General features: G+C 49.5%; 1 protein-coding gene and 1 long non-coding RNA gene across 9 annotated transcripts in view; one reads left to right on the top strand and one right to left on the bottom strand.

Moving 5' to 3' along the window:
- WT1 (WT1 transcription factor) overlaps window positions 1-11,207 on the bottom strand; it is a 49,358-nt gene extending 38,151 nt beyond the window's left edge. For 2 of the 7 annotated variants that reach the window (XM_053899856.1, XM_053899857.1), the window contains exon 1: window positions 3,756-3,882. Coding sequence is in view for 5 of the 7 variants with exons in the window: in XM_053899853.1 (XP_053755828.1) it covers window positions 4,794-4,896; window positions 5,372-5,549; window positions 11,039-11,092 (335 nt within the window). In the remaining 2 variants the exon portion in view is untranslated. Of the gene's footprint in view, window positions 1-3,755; window positions 3,883-4,793; window positions 4,897-5,371; window positions 5,550-5,715; window positions 5,934-7,273; window positions 7,466-11,038 lie in introns of those variants that run through there. The other 5 variants (XM_053899853.1, XM_019456623.2, XM_053899855.1 and 2 more) reach the window with 5 other exon arrangements.
- An 835-nt stretch (window positions 11,208-12,042) lies between these two features.
- Window positions 12,043-24,027, top strand: part of LOC109271307 (uncharacterized) — an 88,791-nt gene continuing 76,806 nt past the window's right edge. For both annotated transcript variants that reach the window (XR_002081923.2, XR_002081922.2), the window contains exon 1: window positions 12,043-12,176. This is a non-coding gene — a long non-coding RNA (uncharacterized LOC109271307). The remainder of the gene's footprint in view (window positions 12,177-24,027) is intronic.

Raw genomic sequence — 24,027 nt, 5'->3', positions numbered from 1 at the left:
ATCAGGGGCTCAACTGAGGTCAGCCAGCAGAGGAGGCAGAAGGCCTTATGGAAGAAGATTCAAAGGACGTGAGCAGAGAAGGCCCAGCTAGCTTCCTGTTTTAGGCAGAAATCAGGGAAAGTTTTTGTGTTTAGTGAGTGTGAATTTTACTACTGTCTCCCCTCAGGAGAGCATGGGGTCCAACCACTCCTGGAACATTGCCTGTGAGCAAGCACAATCACAGTGGCCCTACAAGCAGTCATTCCTCCTAGGTCTGGAGGGATGGGGAGAAAGGTCTTTAGGTGCCTTGACTGAACTTCACCCCCAGCAGTTCACCCCAGCAGTAAAGGCTAAGCTAGAGGTGTCTGAAGTATGAAAGACAGACTTTGTTGAATGAGGGCTTCAGGAGAAAGTCTGTTTCTGACAACACTCACCAGGGAGAAAACTGCCCCGAATCCATTAAGGGCTTTCTATTGAAAATTATGGGTAGAACTAACGGATAATGGGATTTCTTTCATTACTGGGAAATAAAGACCTTTCTCTACTGAGGCCCCGGACAGATGTCACCTTTGGAAAGAAAATGGCACTTATTCATCAAGAGAGATAGCAGGGTGCACTGGGTAAGAGGATGGATTCTGAAACCTCACTACCTGAAATCAGGGACCTTACTGTGTCATACTGGGCAAATTCACCTCCCAGGACCTCCTCTATATAATGGGGACGATAACCTATTACCTGGCTCAAAAAGTCATCATCTGGATTAAAGAAGTCAATCCTGATACAGTGTTTAGAATGGTGTCTGGATGAAGTAAGTCTATATAAGCATTTGCTCTTCACACTTATCAGCAACAGTGTTGGCACAGATTGTATAAGGGGAGTATTCCAGGTGGAGGATGCTGGTGGTCTGGAATCCCTCAGTGATTCAGAGCACAGATGGGTTTTGAAGTCAGAGAGACTGAGGATCAAGTCCTGGTCTTGATTCTGACTCCCTGTGTGACCAAAGTAAGTTACTTTGCGTCTCTGAATCTATTTCCTCTTCAGTAGGATAAAGATTAGAGTACCTACCTCACAAAGTCATCAGAAGTTAAATGAGTATACTGAGTGACGCACTTAGCACAGTGCCGAGCAACACACAGTCAGCATGCAATAAATCCTCGTCATTATGTTAAAAGGACTCATGCATGGTTCACCCAGCTATGATCACGGCCCCTACAGAGAAGCCAAAATCTGTAACCTTTGGACAGAACTCTACCCACCTTCATATGAGGGCAGAGAGGATGGGAAAAACCATCTCCTATCACCTCCCGTAAGTTAACTGTGAGCATTTTCTATTCACTACTGTTCACATCTACACACAAATGTTCACACATAACTCCCCAGATCTGTTCCCTGAGAGAGGAAAAAGACTTGTATAACAAGGAGAGAATTTTGAGAATTTCCTCAAAGCAAATACATATTGTGCACTGCTTATTTAATATTAGTGTGTGTACCATTACCTTTATTCTGGGAAGGGAGACTACATTAAAGACTGGAGAGACAGAAGCTTTGGAAAGCAGTGGGGAAGAGGCTGGGCAGGCTGCCCCAGGGGGTCAAGTGCAAGGAGGCTAACAAAATACAAGCAAGCCTTTCCCAGGAGGTCCCAATTTTAGATGGAAGGGAATGGAGCCAGGGGCCAATAGAGGCACCACTAAATATCTAAAACCCAAAAGTTAAGCCACTAAGTGATTAAAATTTAGTCTTGTTTCCTATGCTTTTTCAAACACTGCATTCACAAAAGCATTTAGGTACCCTCTCAAACTTTTTTTTAGGAATAAGAAAAAAGGAAATGACGTAATGGAGTAATTGCATATGACCAGTTTTAAAATATCCTATACCTGTCTGTTCTATCACTATTACTGTATCTGATCTTTGAAAAGTGATTGAAAATGTTATGGATGTAGGGTGAATGGAATTTCAAAGACAGTACAAAATTCAAGGGAGCAGACTTTTTTCCTACAGGGGTCACAAATCCTTTTTTAGGAGATTTATTGCTTAGAAATCTTCTCTAACATGGGGCACCTGGGTGGCTCAGTCGGTAAAGCCTCCGACTTGGGCTCAGGTTATGATCTCATGGTTCATGAATTTGAGCCCCATGTCGGGCTCTGTGCTGACAGCTCAGAGCCTGAAGCCTGCTTCGGATTTTGTGTCTCCCTCTCTTTCCACCCCTCCCCTGCTCTCTCTCTCTCACTCTCTCTCTCTCTCAAAAATAAGTAAACATTAAAAAAAAAAAAGAAATTTTCTCTAACAGAAGAAAATGGTATATTTGTGACATAAATATAAAAATGAAAACCAAAAAAGGATCCAAGGCGCCTGGGTGGCTCAGTGTGTTGAGTGCCAGACTTGGGCTCAGGTCATGATGTCATGGTTCATGAGTTCAAGCCCCGCATCGGGCTCTGTGATGACAGTCTGGTCTCTCTCTCTGCCCCTACCCTGCTTGTGCTCTGTCTCTCAAAAATGGATAAATGGCAAAAAAAAAAAAAAAAAAAAAAAAAAAAAAAAGAAAGAAAAGAAAAAAAGATCCAATTACGTAAAAGAAGAAAGGGATAAGCAAAGATTTCCAAAAGATGAACCTAACAAAATTGCTTTATACAGTGGCCGATCAAAAGCTGGATTAGAAAATGTGAGAGTTTCACCTATAAAATGCAACCCAAGTGACTTTTCCTACATCCAAGACAACCACAATTTCAGCACTAAGTCAGAATCCACCACAGGGGCAGAGAATTATGAAACCAGTGGCTGTGATCACTTCATCCCCACCTTCTTCACTTTCTAGGTTGCTCAGCCCCTCTGATGGTCCCCTTCCAACATCTCCCAGTCCCCAAGCCCCATGGAGGTATCCCAGTGCATCTAAACGACACTCACTCCAGCAGCATCAAGGTCTTTCTCTCTGCCTGGGATAAGACACCAACCAGGAACCACGGAGGGAGGAGTGGGCTAAAGTCATTCCATGGGGAACCATTCCAACTTCGCCCCCAATGGCTACCAGAATAACAGCAATGCCACCCTGGCAACCGGCAGGAGCAGCTCCTCAAAGACGACAATGACCCTGCCACCACAATATTGCTGGGGTGGGAGTAGGGGTGTCCACAACAGAGAATGGTTGTGAGTTCTACACCCGTTCCAGTGACTGACCCACCAAGGGGAAGCACAGAAACAGAGAGCTTGGGGCTGAACACTGGGCCCGCCGTGCCAAAGAATAGAACTAGATTCTAGCTAGTGAGAATGAAAAGGAAGACGACAAGGTGTGGTCATTCTACCTCTCTCTGTACAATCTTTGTGCATTTCTTTGCTCCCTCTCACTCAAAGAAAGAAAGACGAAAGAAGGGGAGGGGAAGGGGAAGGGGAAGGGGAAGGGGAAGGGGAAGGAAAGGAAAGGAAAGGAAAGGAAAGGAAAGGAAAGGAAAGGAAAGGAAAGGAAGGGAAAGGAAAAAAGAGTGATCTCGAATCCAAGATCCGATTAGGTATGCCGGATTTTCCCATCAAACGGAAAGGTTTCCGAAGTCCGTGGGTCTCAGGCATACATAATAGAAGGAGCTCGACCCTGTACTTCCACCGGATAGGGGAATCAGACCAGTTCCAGGCTCAAGTTCATAAGCACACCCGGCCTTTGGGATGCGCCGCCCGCTCGGGAGCGAAGATTCCTTCCCCTCCTCCACCTGTGGGACTAGAAGTCCCCCAGGCGCGGCCATTCCCCCCACCCAATCTCCCAGGGCAGGCGCTTTTCCTTCCTTCATTACCTCACTACCTCCTTCCCTTGACGTCAGCCCCGGGTCCTCGAGCAGAGGGGGGAGGATGGAGATGCATTTGGGGGCAGTCGGTATCAGGATCCCCGTAGCACCGGGGTGGGGGGAGGGGGAGGGGCGGAATATGAGGTAATGCGCGCCCAATCCCCCGCCTCGAAGGCCGAGAGCGGCCACTTCCCTCCCCCCCCGCTCCACCTTCCAGCCCCGCGCGCGCCGGTGTGTGCACCAGTTACTAGGCAACGCTATCGGAGAAGCGGGATGCCGGCCAAGTTCACCCAAAGTTGAAGAATAAATTTGGGGGAGAGAAGGTGGAGGGTGGAGGGAGAGCCGGGAGAACGCACAAGGGACGGGAAAAAAGCTTGGAAGGAAAAAAAAGCTGGTCTTCTGCCTCCCAGGAACAGGAAGGAGGGCGGGCGCGGGCTGGAGCCGTGTCCCCGGAGGACGCTGCTGCGACCCGACCGCAGCCCGGCACACAGTCCGGGTCCGGTCCCTGCCCGGAGCCTGGAGCTGGGAACCACGCCCACCGAGCGCCGCCGCAGCGGGACACTCTGGGGCACAGGGGTAGGGAGAAGGCTGCGGTTAGAGTGTACGCGCCCTCGAATTACTCCCAGAGAAGGCCGGCCCGTGTGGCTAGTGGGCGAGGAGGGGGCTGAGACGGGAGAAGACCGGAGTGCGAGTCGAGTCCATGTTTAATCTTTGGTCGCGAGGGAGTTCAAGTCCTTTAAAAAGGACTTTAAAAAATAACTTCTTGAAGCCCCACTCTTCTTCAGCTCAAACAGTAATCGCCCTCATTTATATTTAAAAAAAAAAAAAAAAAACAAGAACACCAGGAGACGAGGAAACCTACTTCTTTCAAATCAGAGCCTGGAGATCTGCTTTAATTTGCTTTAAGTAGCTAAAGGTGTCCTTTGCCTCCAGGACCCTGCATGCCCGCGGTCGGGGCTGCATGCCCGCGGTCGGGGCTGCCCGCGTCGGACGTTCCCGCTCCCGCCGGCTCGCGCGCCCCAGACACCGTGGCGAACGCCTTCCTACCTGCTGTAGGGCGTCCTCAGCAGAAGGGCCTGGCTGCCAGTGCAGCTGTCGGTGGGGGTGTGGCAGCCATAGACGGGGGGCGGCACAGAGTACTGCTGCTCGCCTGCGGAGAGCCGAGGAGAGCGGAGTGAGCGCGCCCCAAGGGCTCGGGGTGGGAGTGGGGACGCGCGGGGCGAGGTCGAGGGCAGGGGCTGGGACAGAGAGCATCCCCAGCTAGTCTCCTCGGCTAAACTGGGGGCAAGGGGTCTGGATGCCGGCGCGTGCCGAGAGAGGGCGTGCAGATCGTAAGGAGCTAATCAGCTTCTCACTGCACAGTCCTTTATTAGCCACTTCGTAGTACACGTAGACATATTCGTAGGCTTGTTTGAGTGGAGCTGTCCCTAACATACTTGGGGGGGGGGGGCGGGGCAAAACTCAATCTTTTCTTTTAAATTGAGTGAGATTGGGCTGATTATTTCTAAAAATCCCTTTAGATGTCCTCTTCTCCCTTTCCCGATTTGCTGTGGTTTGGAAATTATGGGGACGGGAGTGGCATGGAAGAAAGAGAGAAGGACCCCACCTCATTCCCGCCTGCTTACCCAGAGAGCCCTGCTGGCCCATGGGGTCCTCGTGCTTGAAAGAGTGGTTAGGGAACTGCGCCGCGTGGTGCGAGGGCGTGTGACCGTAGCTGGGCGTCCCGTCGAAGGTGACTGTGCTGTATCCTGCGAGCGCGGCGGAGAGAAGCACAGCGTCAGGGGTGAGACTGGGTCGGTGATTCTGAAGCAGAACCAGGGTAGAGAAGCTCCTGGCCCCCGTACTCGAAACCCCAGCATAGGGTGATGCCACCCCACCGGTCTCCAGAACTTTCGGCGGGGAGCCTGGTCCAAGCCCAAATGTGTGACCTCGGAGCGGCTCCCCGCCTTTTCTCAAGAAAAACCCTGACCTCCCCGCCTTTTCCAATTCATTTACGCCCTTGTCTTCTTCCACCTTGCCTTCTGCTTCTGAGCCGAACCTCGGGCAAGTGAAGTATGAAAACCGCCAACCGCTGGCCAGAGAAAGTTCTTCTTCAAAAACAAACACCGCGGCTCTTGCTCCGGGGCAGCGCGGGCGAGCGAAATGAATCTGTTCGGCTGACCCCGAGCTGACTCGGAGCCGTAAATCAGGGGACCGCGCACCAACTTTCATTAATTACTCGGAGCCAGTTAAACGGCATGGGCTTTAAATGGGAAGAGTAATTACCGAGTAATGTTATCTGAAGCTGCGCGACCCTACACCACGACACCCACGGCCCTCAGGAAAGCTGGTGAGGCCCTTCCAGATGGCCCCGCCGGCCTCTGTCCTATGCCCTCCTCCTTACCCTCTCGGATCCAACTCGCACCCAGTGCGTCTCTAATTCTACCACTGTGGGGGCCACGTTCCTTGCGCTCCAGGCGGGGAAGGGCGCTTGTTTTAGAGTGTGCCGGACTGTACCTCCGTTTCCCTTCATGGCAGTGCCCGGGTCCCCTGCTACAGTTTCCCTGCGGAAAAACTAAGGGCAACTGTGTTCTTTCCCAACTCCCCAAAGGCTGGGTTAAAAAAAAAAAAAAAAAAAAAGTCTTGATTAGTGTCTTGATTGAAAAATGTAATCTCTTTCTGTAATTGTTATTAAACTGCTTTAAATCTATTCCTCACCAGCTTTTGGGAAACTGTTGCCATCTCTGGGGAAAAAGCATCCTCCAGCTAAGATAAAGATCAGTCCTGGAACCCTGACCAGACTGACTGGTGGGATTCCCTCCCTTCTATACACGCAGTCCCCAAGAGTCTCAGGACTGAGGGTCCAGGACCGGAGGTGAATGAGATCTGCCCTGACGCTCACACAGCCTTCATGCAGGGCCACAGTGCCGGCCCACCCCCACCCAGCCCCTGCACTGGATCTCCAAACTCCATTCAATTTCGGGGAAGTGGGTGGGTGAAAAGGCCCCTCACCCCCTACTCTTGCCCCAGGCATGACAGAGGCTCTGTGACAAGTGTCTGTGAAGACTTAGAATGGAAAGAGGAAGGAGACCATTACCCCAATCTTTGAAACATAACCCCCCAAAGAAAAACAAAAACCCAGCCTCTCCTACCCACACCGGGCAGTGTTATGTGTTGGAGTGGAGTGGGGAAGAGGGTGGGTACAGGTCCCAATTACCAGATTGTACTAGGCCGGCCAAGTCTCGCACACTGCTTGGTGCCACAAGTTGACAACTTAAGAAGCTTTTATAATTTGCATGACCCCAGAGTCCTCAATCTATCGCCTGCTAAGTAGGCAAAGATAACCCCCCGCCCCATTAGCTGTCAGGGCTGGGTGAGAACCTTGGGCTTCCTTTTGGGAGCAAAGGCACAGCCCCATTGAGGCCTGTCAGCTTACGAACGAAATTTGGCTCTCAGTGCCACATTTTGCAGAAAAAAGGTCGAATTTTGAAAGAAAATTTTTTAAACAGGAGAAACATAAGCCGCAAAGAAATTGTCCCTAGACAAACCCTTCTCCATTTCTGAACTGATGAATAGAAGCTGTGGCCCAGGGCACGGTGCTGTTCTTTAAGGCGGGCTCCGCCAACTGTGGGATTGCAGGATGCAGCTCCTGCACCCGCCGCGTCGGCTCTGCGTCCAGCGAGGTTCCCAAGGCCCCCCACTTTACAGGACAGGAAGACCCGGGGACAAAGGCCAGCCTCCAACCCCCTCCCTCAAGACCCCCCGGGAGGGGCCGAGGCAAAAGCGTCAGCGGAGGGGAGGGAGGGCTCTTTTAATTAGAAACTTATCGGACGCGGGACTGATTAGATCGCGCTGTCCTGGGGCCTCGTGCTGGTCTAGGCGTTGAGAGCATGGGGGCGGGGACCTAGGGAGGGACAGTTGTTGGCGAAAAAGGGCAGCGTATTCAAAGGCTCCTTGTACAGGCCCGAGAGGGAGAGGCTCTAATCGGCCAAGGTAGCGCTTTTCCCACGGTTAGTCCGTGCTGGGAATGGAGTGCAACCTTGACCGCAAGGAGAGGAGAGACACGCTCTGCGCGTCTTTTCCCCGCTCGAGGCATTGGAGGAACCCGGGAACAGCCTGGCCGCCGGGCCTCCTGAGAGCTGAGGGGTAGAATGGACATCAGGCTCAGTTAGGAAGGGGGTCAGAAGGCTGGAAATGATGACTCCATAGCTGTGGCAGAATAGGGGAAAATCTGTCCCCCAACGAAATACTCAAGTGACTCAAAGAGAAGTGCCCTTGGCCCTTCTATAGAGCTGATCTCTTCATTGACCCTAGGGTGGCTTGGTGATGCCCCCTGCGCATTAAGTCTGAGACTACCCAAGTCCTCACTCCACTACTGACTGCCCTTACAAACCATGAGCCCTCACGTCCAGACCACTATTGGTTCAGTGCCCATCCAACACAGCAAAGGAAATCCATCTCAACAGAGGGGCCAAGATCCCTGGAAAAGGAGGTAGAAGTAACCTAATATGGTCTGGGTTCGAGTCCCAGCTCTGCCACAGAGGGACCTCTTGCACACATAATCTCTTAGAGCCTAGATTTTGTCATCCAGAAATAAGCAACTTCTCCGTCAGGCTGTGAGATATTTAAAAGATGCACTCTGTCTTAATACTTCCCAGTGCCTTGCACAGAGTAGAGGCTCAACAAATGTTTGCTGAGTTAATGTTTATGATATTAGGAAACCACCTATATACTATTTAAGAAATTATAAAAAAAAATGGGGAGGTGATGGTATGATCCCTTGGAGGGGGGGCAGGAGAGGGTGCCAATTGTCCTCTCGTGTGGGCCACGGCAAGGCTGCCTTGCCTAGGAACGGGGATTCAGAGTCTTGACTCCTCTCTGCTGGAGTTTGGCCTGGGTCTGCTGATGGCCATTCCCATACTTTAGGGAAGGAGCTGATGCCCCTGATTCTCCCAACACACACACACACACACCGCCAGGCCCTGCATTCCTGGGGGGAGCCACAGGAACACCAGAAATCAAGAGGATAAATCTAGAATCTCAGGGTTCCCAAGGCCAGGGCTGAGCAGCTTCTGACATTCCCACCCCAGCTCCCAGCTGCCCAGTAAGTCCCAACAGCCAGGCAAGCATGACCCGTTTTACATTTTCAATGCAAGAAAAACCTAAGTTCACAGACAGGAACCTCCTTACAGGTTGTGGTACATATCTGGGGCTGGCTCTCCACTGGGTTTTCCCAGAATCGAGAAGAGAACTCCACCTGCCAATTCTGGTCCCAACTCCCAAGACTTTTATCTCATCAGCGGCTGGGCCTACCTACTAGACAGGAATTCAGACATTTCCCTTAAATGTAGTGCCTGCTGGCTAAGAAGTCCACAGTCTCACCGCCCCCCAACCCTATGCTAACCTGATGGGATCCCAGGCACCAGACCTGCCTATAGAAGGGGCCCAAACAAAGTGAGAGAGCCCTGGTTCCAAAAGTCATCACGGAATCTAGATGAACTCAAATAAATGATAACAGCATGGTAGTATTTTGAGCCCCATAAATAGACCAAATGGCTTCTCAGACTCTGCAAAGAGCACACATCCACACACAGACTCACATCACACCCCTTGCCTGCCAGTCTTGTGGGTTTCTGGTCCAGTCAATTTTAGGTGGTCTCCTGCCTTCTGAATTTAGAACCCCAAGTCAGAGGAAAGTTGGATTTCTGCTCCAGTGGCACAGAACTTCAGGTGAGGCCCAGCTCCCAAGTTGCCCATTTCAGCTTTCCTCTTACAGATGGGGAAACTGAGACCTGGAGATTTGCAAAAGGTAACAACCTGCTAATTAGAGGTGACACGATCAGAGAACACAAGCCTCTGAATCGACACCGACTTGTTCCAACATCCCTTGGGGCGAATCAAGAACTTCATTTAGAAAGACCTTGAGTGGAGGGGCCCCCGTGAGCCTGCCTGCGGTTGCTCCTCAAAACACAGATCCCAGATTCCCTGAACGAAGAGGGGAGGACGGTTTCGATTTCACCAGGGCTTCTGGCGAGCCAGGTGCTCCAGGCTGGGTTAAGTTAGGAACCGCCTGAAGATACTCCTTTAGAAGTTGCAGGAATCTTCGGGAAGCATAGAGCCCTTCAGTGCCTTGGAAGCCCTGGCACCTCTTGCAAACGGTCCACACTCTACTTCTCCCATCCCACGCATTCCAGAAGCATCCCAGTCCCTAAGCTAGCGCGAAATTTTGTTCCAGCAAAACCCTCCGCCATTGAGTTCGCAAGGCGTTTCCTAAAATAGTGAATCAACTCAAATTGATATAGTTTCTCACACAGCACAGAAGTCCAATTAGGATAAATTTGTAAAACAAACTACAGGGGCTCGGCAGGATTTGTTCCACGCTAGTTCCTGAGGGGAATAGGTGTGCGGGCGCCAGAGAGGATGAGAAAACTATTGGCTGTGTCCCTGTGTGTACACCGACTGAAGTGGGCAAGTAAATTGTTCTTGTTCTAACTCCCATGCTTTGCAAAAATCTTTTCTCATCTGAGCCCCGAGTTTAACGACAAGAAGGAGGCAAGGCGCGCTGAAAGGAGGGCCTGTGCTTGGGCCCTACGGTAGGGAGGACCCGGTCCCACACAGCTTGGAAGAGGATAAACAGAGTTCTCTTCCAGCCCTGGAGCCCTCATGGACGCAGCCTGAGCTGGACGCCAGGAGACATCCGCTTCTTATACTACCATAGGGACACGGTTCCAGGAAAGCCACTGTTTACTTGCTAGCGGGTTCCTTGCCTCGTTCTTTGCTCCGTGATACTTATCACACGTCTAATGTGTGCCATCACCGTATTAGGGGCTGGAGCGGCTCCTGACATTTTGGCTCAGGGTAGGAACACCGGCTGCACACCCGGTGCTGGTCCCTCAATTTAAAAGCTAAAAAGGTCCAGTGCCTCCTAACAGTTTGGTGGTGCCTTGAATCACAAAACACCTTCCTGAGACAGCGCCAGACACCACACCCGTTCCCCCTTCCCACTCCCACAGAGACTCTAAGTCCCGGAATCTCCCGGGGTGCAAGGGGCTCCAGATGACCTCCGGGCTCTCGAGAACCAGTCCGGCTCCTGGTTCAGGAGGATGTCGGGGGCCTATGCCGGCACGTACTCCCTCTCCCTCTCCCGGGCCTCCTCTCCCTTAGCTGCTGCTTCCGCTATCCACACAGTCCTTGGGGAGGCAGCCGGGTAAGCGCTGGGGTCAGGGAAGGGGTAGGACAGGGGAGTGCCAGCGCGGGGCTGTAGCCCCGGCGCCACCACCCCGCGTATAGGGGGCGCTCCCCGGCCTGCTTACCCTGGTTGCGAATAGCCGGCTGGCTCTCGAGGCAGCTGGGCAGGTAGGGCGCATTGGGGAACATCCTGGCCTGGCTGGAGGACGCCTGGCTGGGCGGAGGAGGACCGAAGGGTCCGTAGCGACAGGCTCCAGCTGTGCCGGTGAACTGGCCGGAGAAATGCACGGTGAAGGCGCTCAAGCACTGCTCCTCATGCGGCTCCGCGCCGCCCCAGCTCGGCTCTTGTTTGATGAAGGAGTGAGGCGGCGGCGGCGGCGGGGGTGGCGGCGGCGCCGGCGGCGGCGCGGGTCCGCCCAAGGAACCGTAAGCCGAGGCGCCCGGGGGTGCAAAATCCAGCACTGGCGCCCACTGCGCGGCGCCGCTCACGGGCAGGGCGCAGCCACCCCCGCCACCCAGCGAGGGTACCGCTGGCAGCAGTGCATTCAGGTCCCGCACGTCAGAGCCCATTTGCTGCGGCTCAGCCCCGGACGCCCCGCCGCTCCTTCGGCCTTGCAGATGCTGGGCACTGGACTCGGCCGCTCCTAACTTGCCCCAGATGCCACCCGGGCCCCGGAGCCCCGGCTGTTCGGGCTGCGGAAAGCACCCTGGCCCGGAGCGGAGCGAGTGAGAAGACGCCGGCTCCGGGGCACACGTGGAAGCCGGTTCCTGCGGCAGAAGGAAGTCCAGGATCGCGGCAAGGAGGCAGCGGGGCCCCGGCTCCTGGGCTGCCGTCCCGGCTCTGGGTGGGTGGGTGACTGAATGAGTGGGAGGGAGGGCGGGAAAGGGGGAGCGGACTGGCGGTCGGGTTGCGGAGAGCCCCCGGGTGTGGGCGCTGCCTTGAACTCCTTACCCCAGCTGCCTGGCTGCCCCCAGCTTCCCAAAGCTCAAATAAGAGGGGCCGGCGGCGGGGGAGGAGGAGGAGCCAGGAGCCTCGGCAGTTCCATTCACACCGCAGCCCAAGCCTGGCCGGGCGGCGCGCGCGGCTCGGCGGGGGCGCCCTCGCGGCGGGGGTGGGGGCGGGCCTGAGGGAGCCTACCTCTAGGAAACACCCTCCTCTCCTACCCGCCACGCGCTCCCAGCTGGCCTGTGGGACACAGCCCTCCCCCCACCTCCCCTTCTCGGCCTTCTCAAGTGTGGGCGCCTCTGGGAGAGCCTCTCCAGGTGAGCAGTGAATGTCCCCACTACATCCATTTGTGATGGGGGGGGGGGGCGGGATGGGGGTTGTTAATGTGAGAGGGCGGGCTCAAGGGAGGGGCAGGTGAGCTCCCAGACGGCGGGAACTTCAGGAAAGCACGGAATACTTTCCCGGGCTTCAGAGAGACGAATTCCTTCATTCTGCGCCCGCAAGCCCGGCTCTTGCTTCGTTTCTAGAGCCTCCGGGCAGGAGTGGTGGCCGTAATCTCAGGTTCACTGGGGTGGGGGTGACACCTTGTGGGTTCCAGAGGCCAGACTCAAGGTGAACGTGGGTGACTTGGGGGGCGGGGTGCATCAGCTGTGATAAACGGCATGTTTCGATCGTTTGGTAGTTGGTTAACTTGGTGACATTTGCGCCCAGAGGAGGGCAGTTGCTGCCTGCCTAAAAATCGGGGCCAGCGGCACTTAATCTTCCTTTCCAGTGAACAGCGACTAGTCTGGGAAGGAAGAATACCCTTAGGGAAACACCCAGAGCCTGCACATATTCTGACTGGATAATCTCAGAGCCCGTTTTGGAGGGTGAGGGGTGGGAAGGATTCGAAGACAAGCACGCGGGGAGAGGTTGGAGCCTAGAGTTAATCCCACCTATCTCGGCCTCTGCTCACGGTCAAGAGTACCATTCTGGATAAGCAGTAACTGATAAGAAGGCGCAAACCGGCTAGGAGGACCACGAAGGAAAGCACACAGTGGCCCACAGTCGGTGGCAGCGTTCGCATAGTTTGGAGCTCTGAGATCCCGGCATCGCCGCAACAGACTCCTCCCTCCAACTAGTCACTCTTTGGGAGCCCCGCGCCTCAGGGCAGGTGTTTGGGGTTTGGTTTTGTTTTTTGTTTTTTGTTTTGTTTTGTTTTGTTTTGTTTTGTTTTGTTTTTTTGGTTCTTCCAGAACAGTCAGGATTTTAGGGGATGCAGACCCTACTCAAGGAGAAGCGCTGGGAACCCGGGTTGGAGTGCGTTTCGGGGCACGTGGAAAAGCCCGGGAGAGGCAGGGGGTAGCGGCGACGGCGCAACCTGGAACCGCCTGGAGCGCGGGCGGGCAGCGGCCGGTTGCCGCCAGGCCTCTTATTCCAGGCTGGCCGCGGATGGGGCCCGCAGCTCTAGCGAAGCGACAACCAAGGTAGCCGCAGTTTTACAAAGAAACAGAACGTTTTAAAAAGCTTTGACTTACTCTCCATTTCTTGCTCTTTGCTTTTAATCTGCACTGAGTCAAACGAAGGAAGTGGGAGTTCCGTTAGCACGCTCAGGGCCCACACGCCAAACAAAATTCCCTCCTCTTGGGGTCGCTAGTCCTAGAGGCACAGGAGACGGTGAGGGCAAAGGTCGGGCACAGGCGCTACCGGGTTGTTCCCCAGGCCACCTACGAGGTCCTGCACCCCTCTCTGCGGCTACTTTGGTGCTTGACTGTGCTTGTTTCCACTCAGAAGCTTTATATATTTTTAAAGAAATGAAAAGGCTCTGGAGACCATCTCGTCCTCCCCCTACACTCTGTGGATTGTCCACCAGGCTCCCACAAGTGCCATCTCTAAACCTGCAGCCGGGCTGAGGGCTAGGCAGAGGGCAAGGACGTTTGGTCCTTTTGGTGCAGAAAGGCCACGCGAGACGAAACTTCTCAGGCCATTTTGCCCTTAGAATGCCCCAGACCCCTGTCTCACACTTCCCACTTTTATTTCTACTTCGAAGGAATTTTTCTCAATTAGAACTCACTCAGGCGCCACGAGGGAAGGAAAGCCCTTTATGAAAAGTCAGGGATTTTCATTTGCAAACGAAAAGATCCAGGTTGTTTCTCTTTCACCCAACATTGCAAAGTTTTTTGGTGGGTATTTGGGGGGAGGTGGTTTGAACGGGAGATTTTGTGGTTTTGAATGCCAGATAGGGCAGAAGTGCTTAATTCCCTGCCTTTATGTTTTACAGAAGAAGTTCACCGGTGGGGTGGGGTGGAGGGGAAAGGGGGGGGCCGAGAAAATTTAGGACTCCTCTCTCCACCGCCATTTGTTGTCTGAGAATCCTAGAGGGAGAGAGGAACAGTAGTGCGATCCCTGCTTCAATCCTGGGGTGCCTCCTCACCCCGATTTAGTAGTCCGAAGGAGTGGGAGGAGTTCTCTGCAACCCGCGGGGTCAAGAAGTAAGTGCTGTGCGTCCGGAGCTGCTCGAAGTCGGAGGGCCTCACCCCAGAGGGCCTCACTCGAATGCCCCCTGCCCATCCCCACGCCCGGAAGCCCTGGAGCGCCTGAGCCACCTCGGGGGAACCAGCCAACTGAGGTCTCACTTCCTCCGTTGGGTAACGTTCTCTGCGGGAGCTCGGCGGTTAACCGGGCAGCCGCGCCCGCTACGCTGGCCTCGGCACCCTGAGCCTGCCGGAGGGAGAGACAGACAGTCTGGCCGGGAGGAAGGTCCACTCTGTAGCCCGCCCCCGCATGTAGGCGCTGTCCTGCACCTCCGGAGCTCGAGGCCCAAGGAAATGAGGGCTGTGTAGACCTGGCCGCGCACTTCTCTCATCCACGTTCCCACTGAACGTCAGCGCTGAGACCTGTGGCACAGAGGAGCTGGTCTGAATCACCGTTTGGCAGAGATGGAAGTTCAACTCCCCGTCTACAGAGAAGTAAACTGAGGCCCAGGCAGCGGAGGAAAGGCAGCTGTGGAGCTCAGTGGTTAAGAGCAAGGAACTGGTGGTCGGAGAACGGAACCTCAGGTCCACCAGGTAACAGCTGTGTAACCCTGGATGAGTTCCATAGCCTCTCTGAGGCTTAGTTTTCTTATTGATCAAAGGGGATAGTGGAATCCTAGCGTCCACCTCATGGGGTCATAAGGATTAGACAGGAGGATAGTGTTGGTTTATGCGTCCAATAAACGTTACAATTTTGTCACTATTCTTGTTTAAGGATGCGTAGCAAGATAGTGGCAAAGCCGAGCTGAAATCCAGGTCTCTCAACGTCTAGCTCGGGGCTTTACCCCCACGACCCCTCTGCCTCCCTAGAGCAAATGGAATGAGGAGTAAAGAAAGGAGGGGGAGAGAGAAGCTGACAATCCATATGGCTTTGGTACGTTGGTAAAACGCATCCTGGCCTGGAAAGTGCTTAATTATTGCAAGATCAAAAAAATCGCTGCTGAGTGGGAGGGGGTACTGAGGACCTCTAAACCGCCCACTTTGACCTCGGCTCTGACCAAGAGCCGGGCCCGGCGGAGCAGCCGCGGCCCCAGGGGGCAGCGCATACTCCCAGGCTGCGCTCCGGGCGTCACCCCGCGGCCGCCGACAACTGAATAAACACACCGAAGCACTGCGATCTGTCAAGGGCTGGGGCCGCAGACGCCGAAGAGGAGTGGCTCGACCGCCAGCCGCCCCGAGGAAGTGGCGCTGGGTTAGCACCTCGCGCAGGAGCTAGAGCCGGGAGCTCCGAGCGCAGGACGGGCAGCCTACCGGCTGCTCCTCTCCACCCTGAAGACTCCAACTCTTCGGTATCTGCTTACCCCCGGCCTCCCGTCAGGCGCTTAAGCCCGTTTCCAGTCCGGTGCTGGCGGTAGAAACCCCAGCTTCATTTCTTTAAATTAAAAAAAAAAAAAAAAAAGTCAAGGAGGGACTTTTGTCGGAGTCCACCTTCCCCTTGCCCTCCACCCTGGTTTCCTCTGCTCCTTTGAAAAAATAACCCGATGTTTTTGAACAACCACTCGTCTACAGTTCAGACTCCGTTCTCTGACCCAGTTTGGCGTTCAGGACCGGCGAGAACCACCACCTGGGCCTTGCAGAAATAACCCCTCTCCCCCAGCGTGCAGTTCTTGGAATCGCCAGAGTTACCCGTCTGTTCTGATGCCACCGCGAGATGATGGTCCCCAAGCTCCCAGAGTCCCCATTGGAAGGATTCCGCAGCGCTGCCTCTATTATTATACCGTAAATCTTTTTAAATTCTGGAACTAATTATATAGAGGATATGTCTCAATTTGTTCTGCATTAATGCCACAGTGGGGATGGAGGCCGAGCCGTGGCCAGAGCAGATACGTAGGCCCATGAAATTGATGAACTGAGAGTTGCTCGCAGTCCTCAGCGCACCATCTGGAATTCTAGTCTGAGGTTACAATTAGAACTCCTGACCCCAGATTCAACTTTGCAAACAACAGGGGAAAAAATGGGGAAAAGAAAAAAAAAAAACCCAACTTATTCTGCACCTGTAAAAAAAAAAAAAAAATCTCCACACAATCTTAAAATCTTCCCAGCTTAGAAGATTCTTTCCAAGTATTCTTTTGTGTTTTTTTTAACCTATAAAAGATAATGGAATATATTTTATAGACTGGATTTTATCTTATCCCTTTCCCTCTCCCGGCTGCACTCAGTTTAATAGTTGTCAGGGCTTTTCTTCCCCCCGTGTTTTTCCTAAGTGTTGGATTTAATTATATGGGACCGAAATATATACCTCAGTAAATTAGCTTGCTAAATATTCTGTCATTTTGTGATTCTGCCTTTGAGAAGCAGCTTAATTACAGAAATCTATCTGGATCTAGGAACTTGACTTGCTCCAGCTAAACTGTAATCAGAGATTTTATTTGTGTTTAATTTTATTTGTGTTCTAAATCGGTTAGGCCAATTTCTTCCTTCTTTCTTTAGTAACATGCTGCTTTATTTTCCTCTCGCTTTGACCCTCTGAAGAAAATGAAGGACCAGGCAGTACTGGGGAATCTGTTAAATTTATTAGCATAAATGCTTAGACAAAATGAGATATAAATCATTCAGATGTATTAAGCCATAAAGTATCCCAATGAAGTCAGTGCCTCACAAGGGTCCTGGTGTATAAATGTTCATATAAAACAAAGTATCAGTATTATCTTTCAAACTGAATATATGCCGTAAAAATATCCAAATGTTGAGTAAGGAATATGGGGGCAATGGCAGGGCAGGAAGGGTATGTTCTTCAGAGCAGCCTGTTAGCACTGTGGTGGCTCGAAAAGTGAGGCAGAAAGGAAAAAATCTCCACAGTCTGCATTAGGAATACTCAGTAGACAATTTTTGAAGAAAGGTATGCAGGATAGATTCGAAGAGAAGACAAGAAATAAGGAAAGAAGAGATGAATAGAGAGCAAAACATTGCTATCTGTAGAATGCTCCCCCCCCCCAAAGGTCAATTTAGCTTTAAAAAAAAATCTACCCAGAAAAGGCACTGACTCTTCATACAGATAACGGATGAGCCATTAGTGAAGAGCCACCTGGGCCTTCGTCTGTGAACCCGGATATGTAGCTGGTCGGCAGGAGAAGGATGTGTATTCACTAGAGATGGACTGGGAGAAGAGGGGTGGAGGGGTGAGGAAGGGGAGTTGTCAGAATTCCTAGCAGAGGTTTACCAAGACAAAAAAATCTGACAATGTTTAAGGAGCAATGGCTTGCAAAGCTCATAATCACAGCTCTCTGTAAATCTTGGCAAACCAAGGGTTTCTTTGCCTTTTAGAAATGATTGTTCCAAAGCTTTCTCCCTCTCTCTCTCTCTCTCTCTCTCTCTTTAATCAAGGAGTTTACCAGAGAAAGGGAATAGTCCCCCTTTTTTCAGCAGGGACATCTCAGCTTTTGCGTGCTATCAGTTCATTCACTATGGGGTAAACTATTTACTGACACTTCCGTTGTGCCAAGCATTGTGGCAGGGACCGGAAAGACAGGAGTAAGAGGACAGGCTCTACTCTGCTCACACAGAGGTTACATTCCAGTAGGGATGACAGAAAAATTACACGCAAACAAGGCAGATACTTTCAGATAGGGATAACTGCTACGAAGGAACGAGGAGATTTTCTAGACTAGAAGACTAAAAGTAAGACGGGGACGGGAACAAATATACTCCTGCTTCTTCCCATCTTTTACCTGCACTGCCCTATCTTAATGTGTTTGTTAGCATCCTACATTACTGTCGAGGGGCAAGAAGGGCTTGAAGGATTTGGAATGTTTGCTCTGGACAGATCTCTGCCTATCAGGGGGCTGAATTTACGGAATCAGGAGGGTGGCAGTTTCTATAGGGCTGGATTAAAATCACCACCACCAGCTGAGTGTGAAAGTTACCTGTGCAACACTCCATTTTCTCCTCTTCAAGATAAAAACAACAGCACCTATTCAAGTTGAGAGAACTGGATGAGGAAAGTCATGTAAATTTCCTAGTTCATGGAGAGCACTCTATAAATGGTGACTGTTACCTGTATTCATATAGCCTCTGTTTTCCTTTGCTTCTAATTAGTTGATAAGTTCTACACTTAGTATCAATATTGGTGTGAGTTAAGAAAATCTGCACTGTTGTTGGATCAGGGAGAAGGGCAGGGAGAGAAGCCCTTTGCCAACAAGTCTGACCTTAAGCAAAGTGGTTGCCACCTTAAAGTGAACCGAAATCATTCTGTCCTACAGCCAGGCCTGAAACAGGAAATATATGGCTTCTGCTTCAAAATCAAGCTTAGATTCTTTCCTTTCAGTACATAAGGCTATATAGGTCAGCATCAGCTTGAAAAGTTTAGGATTGTACTGTTCCTTACAGCCATATTTCAGATATGCAGTGTGGTCCAGAATAAAGAATCCTGGGCTAGGTATAAAATTACCTTGGCTTGGGGTGCCTGGGTGGCTCCATTGGTTGAACATCTGACTCTTGATTTCCTCTCAGGTCATGATCCCAGGGTCGTGGGATTGAGCCCTATGTAGGGCTCCATGCTGAGTGTGGAACCTGCTTAGGATTCTCTCTTTCTTTCCTTCTGCCTCTCTCTCTCAAATTAAAAACAAACAAACAAACACCTGGGCTCAAATCCTGTTTCTGCCAATAACCCAATGGCCATGGCCTTGGGGAAATAGCTTAAGCTCTTGATTTTTTCAATATCCTTATCTGTAAAATGAGGATGATCGTAAGAATGAAATAAAGCAAACAGTGATTTAAAAACTGCAAAATGCTAAGCAACACACACACAGAAACATCGAGACCACTTGTAACATGGGAACTAACCAGGGCAAGAAATGCTGCAGGGTGCTGGAGAGTATATCACTTTCTCTCCTGTTTCTCTGTTTGTAAAGTGGGCATAGTACCTTTCTCACAGGACTGTTGCAAGAATTAAATGAGACATATGTAACTACCTGGCATAGAGTGCTTGCTACCTAAATGCTGCTGTTACTATTATTGTTATCTTTCTCTGGCCATTCTCCTTGCTCCCAGAGCTGAGCTTTACATTTTCACACTGATAGTTTTTTTACCGTGGCAGTATGAAATAGTATAAAGAGCAGGGCTTAGAGATCAGATGGCTCTGATCGTCTCTTTATTCTTTGTTGTCCCTGAGGCTTAAGGTTCATAACTGTAAAAATGGAGCTAATGATACATTCATTTCACAGAGCTGTTTTGAGAACAGATTAACACAACGCTTGTCAAGTGCCTGCATGGTGCTTGGCATGTAGTCAGAAATCAATAAATGGTAGTTCTTAAATTTTCAGTTTGTTTAATCAGAGAATATTAATTTACTTCAAAAAACAGATCAGCCACCAAGAACTTGAATTACAGCATGATTCTGAGCACACACAGAAAAAAAGTCCCATCTTCTTTTAAATTCACCTGTACCACATTGAAATCTCACTCCACATAGGAAAGACTTTGCAGTCAAGGCATTGGCAATGACTTTCCTTTTTGACTATGAGTCCTTTAGGTAATAAGTTAGAATCCCATTTATTTTCTCTGAGTTTCTTTGCAGAATATCCAGCATATATCAAGAACTTTAGTGATCTCATGTTTTTCAAAATAAGCAGAAAACTGTTTTCAGCCAATGAAGAGAAAAAAAATGGTTTGACTCTCTTCCTGGAGTTGCCACATAGCTTTTATTAATAGCTCTGTAAACAGGCTTGAACATAGTATCAGCTGGCTGCTTAAGATATTACAAAAGTTTATGAGAAGTTGCTTAGGAAAAACAAGATAGAGTCATTAGAAATCTGATACTGGTCAATAGTGCCTTTATTCCAAGTCTCCATAAATCACACACAAATGAAACTTCTATTGTGATCACTGTTCCAGATCTAAAGGATCTCCCTCTCCCTTTTAGTAGAAATTAAATACATTTAAGAAAGCCCAAGATTTTTTTCTCTCCCGATACGGTGGCTAATTACAAAATTTCCTAAGAGGTAATAAATATTAAACTCTAATCAACAGTTGTGACACACAATGAATGATAAACACATAACTTTGATTCTCTATTTAGGGCATATGTTTATCTTTAATTATCCCCAACCTGAGAATGGAATAACTGTTGTTCTCTGTTATGTTTATTATTTATTTCTAGAGTGACACCACATTTTTATCTTACCCCAAACAGTCTCAGGTTAAGCTGTTGTCCAGCTTAATCATTAATTGCTCTCTTTTTACTTCCCAAAGTGTCCTGGTTGGTAAGGACTCCACTTGCTTAAAATTTTATTTTATAAAAAAGATTCAAGAAAGCAATCAGAACAAAAGTGAAAGACAAGAGTTAATTGTGGCTAGTGAGGAGAACAAAAAGTTGGATTAATATTAGAAATCAAAGGATGAAGATAATTACTGTAATTGAGCATAAAACTTAGTTCTGAGCTTCCCAACAGCCAAGTCAAAAAAGGAAAATAAAACTAGTTACACATCTCCCATTATGAAATAGTAAGAAGAAACCCAGTTTTTTCAGAAAAGATAAAATTTTCTAGTACTAAACTCTGACAGAAACTTAGCTTACTGGCCTTTCTCTAAGGGTCATCAGATAATGGTTAGTGACTTCAACAATAACGTTTCAAAAGATGCAGAGACGTTCTCTGGTGGCTTCTCATTTCAATCCAATGGTGCAGTAACAAAATTATAGTTCTTTAAAAAATCAAACAAACAAAAAAACCCAAGCTTTTTCTAAAAAGAAAGAGGCAGTAATGTAATTCCTTTTTATAGTTTTCTGAGTCTGACCTGATTCAAACTAACCTAATGCATTAATTTTCAGAAACTGCCAACTGATAATTAAAGAAAAAAAAAACACCTTTTGTTCATTAATCATCAAATAAATTTCAATGTGAACCAAAACACTGCTAGGAACCTGACCCTTGTTCTCTTTGTGATCTGATTTGGGGAGAGCCCTAGGGCAGTAGTAGCTCTTAACTGGGGTGATTTCCTACCTCCCCCTGGGCGGGGCATCTGGCAAAGTCTGGAGACACTGTGATTGTCTCAACTTGGTGGAGGTAGGAAGGCGGGTGCTACTGGCATCTAGAGGCCGGGGTGCTGCTAAACACTCTAAACAGTCCGTCCGTCCCCCCCCCCCCCCCCCCCCCCCCCCGCCCCGCCACAAAGAATTATCGTGCCTAAAATGTCAGCAGTGCTGAGGTTGAGGAAGCCTGCTTGAGAAGAGACCATCATTTGTAGCTGGGGTAAAAAGAAGCTTCATGGAGGAGGGGCCCTTGAGCTAGGTTCTCCCACCCCGCTCCAGTGGAGCTGGAGGGTGCCTCTCCCCAGCCTCAATAAATGGTGGGAACTGGGGCGCCTGGGTGGCTCAGTCGGTTGAGCGTCCGACTTCCGCTCAGGTCACGATCTCGCAGTCCGTGAGTTCGAGCACCACGTCAGGCTCTGGGCTGATGGCTCAGAGCCTGGAGCCTGTTTCCGATTCTGTGTCTCCCTCTCTCTCTGCCCCTCCCCCATTCGTGCTCTGTCTCTCTCTGTCTCAAAAATAAATAAATGTTAAAAAAAAAAAAAAATGGTGGGAACAAAAACAGGCAGGTGAGAAAAGGCAAGGCATGTTGTAGGGATGCCTTCCACAAAGGCAACTGTGGGTTAACTAATTTAGCCAGAAAAGAGGGAGAATCTATGTGAAGCAATAAGAGAGGAAGCCAGAGAGTACACGTGAATTTAGGGCAAAGAGTTTCTGTTCTGATGTTATGCTCCAAGATCCCTAAACATTGCTAGTGTTATTGTGTGTTTTTTTTAAACCACACAAATCAAAAGCAACATAAACTTTTATGTTCACAAAGATCATCTTTGGAATACCGACTTGTGCTGTGTATATATATGGATAAGTACATGTTTTTTTCTACTCCCCTACATCATTTTTCACCACTTACATAGTAGGGATTCCTTCGAACTCCGTTTTATATCACATTAAATTAAAAAAAAATTAGTGCCTACTTAAAAATACAACCTACCAAGGCACAGAAAATTCTGAACCACTGCTGTAATTAATAGAACATTGTAGGAATCACCATTAAGAAATATTATTCTGACCTAGTTCTCCATGTCACGCTGCAGACTGCCCTTTTCTTGAATCATGGGATGCTTTGTGAGAAAGGACTGCAAAGCTGGGTCCCTCGGCATTAGCCATCTCACCGCTCAAAGTTCAGCCAGAAGTGGGACAAAACCCTCTTCACCATGTTGACATGTTTACTTCTGGGGGAGGAAAATATTACTGTTGCCCAATTCGGTTTTCCATTCCATTCACTTGCCTGGGAACATATGTTTTATTCTTTCCTTTGATGATTTACAAATAAATTAGCATGATCCACTAAGGTCTGCCGACATATATGTGTTACTGGAGAAATCTGAGATGTTGAAAAATGACTGTAATTTATTGTATCCCAATACTTTCTTCTTACAGACCAAATAAATAGCATCAGTTAGTTTATATACCTGACATATTTATTGCAGTAATCCCGCGAGCACTTCCCATAGTCATGTGTTCTCACACATTGTTTTCACGAATTGTGTTTTGAAAGAAGTCTAGGGAAATTCAGGCCAGAGAAACAAGATGTTATCTTTTGGAAAGGATGAGCCCACTCTTGGAAGAGGATAATCCATTCAGAGCTTTCGAAAGCCGATGTCCTCCAGTGGGTGTGATAAATCCACAGGATCTGAATGCAGGATTTTGCACTAGGACCTTGACATCAGCAGGAACAATTCAGTTGTGCTCCAGATAAACACAGTGTGTCGTTGTTGTTGTTGTTATTATTATTATTATTAGGTAAACACGAACATCTGTTAGGCCAATTTTGCCCTATTTCCTTAAGGCAATTGCATTCACTGAACACAGTTCTAGTTATGTCTATCTTAACTGGATCTGAGATGAGTGCAAAATGCCAAAGCTGCTCCTTGATCATCTATCTCTGTGTTTGAAATACAGATATAAAAAATAGAAAAATTCACCTGTCATCTCAGATGGGTCACGTGCTTGGAGACCCCCATGGAGACTGGAGTTCCTTCCTGAATTCCATCAATAGAACCATTTTCAAAAGACAAGTATATTTGAGATAGCTGGGCTTCTTCACTTTTAAATAAATGTTGAACATACTTTAAGTAATTTAGGGGAGGCGCAGCAGCAAGAGGGTTCTAAATATTTTCTAAGAAATTCTCGATCATCTCCTTTTCCTAATTCAATATGCTACCTTCCCAGGTAACATTCACTTCACACAGGATATGTAAGGTAATTTTTCTCTGGGTTGAAACAGCAGGGGTGCCTGGCTGAGTGTCTGACTTCAGCCTCAGGTCATGATCTCATGGTTTGTGGGTTCGAGCCCCGCGTCAGGCTGTGTGCTGACAGCTTGGAGCCTGGAGCCTGCTTCACATTCTGTGTGTCCCTCTCTCTCTGCCCCTCTCCCACTTGTGCTCTGTCTCTATCTCAAAAATAAATAAAAATTTTTTTGATTAAAAAAAAAAAGAAACAGCAGTTTGCAGCAGGTTACAGCTGCAAGGCACTTTAAAGAGCATCTAGCCCTCATTTTTCAGATAAAACATTATATGACTTGCCCCAGATTGCCCTGCTAGTTAGTGGCAGAGCTCTCCCTAAGGTCAGGCCCATGGGAGGCAAGATCCATCCTTCTGTCACAGCATTCATTGTTCACACTTACGGAGT

Source organism: Panthera pardus, unplaced genomic scaffold, assembly GCF_024362965.1.
Source record: "Panthera pardus isolate Hobbes unplaced genomic scaffold, ASM2436296v1 HiC_scaffold_12, whole genome shotgun sequence".
Lineage (NCBI taxonomy): Eukaryota > Metazoa > Chordata > Mammalia > Carnivora > Felidae > Panthera > Panthera pardus.
The sequence above is the reverse complement of the archived record's forward strand: the minus strand, read 5'-3'. Positions and strand labels throughout refer to the sequence as shown.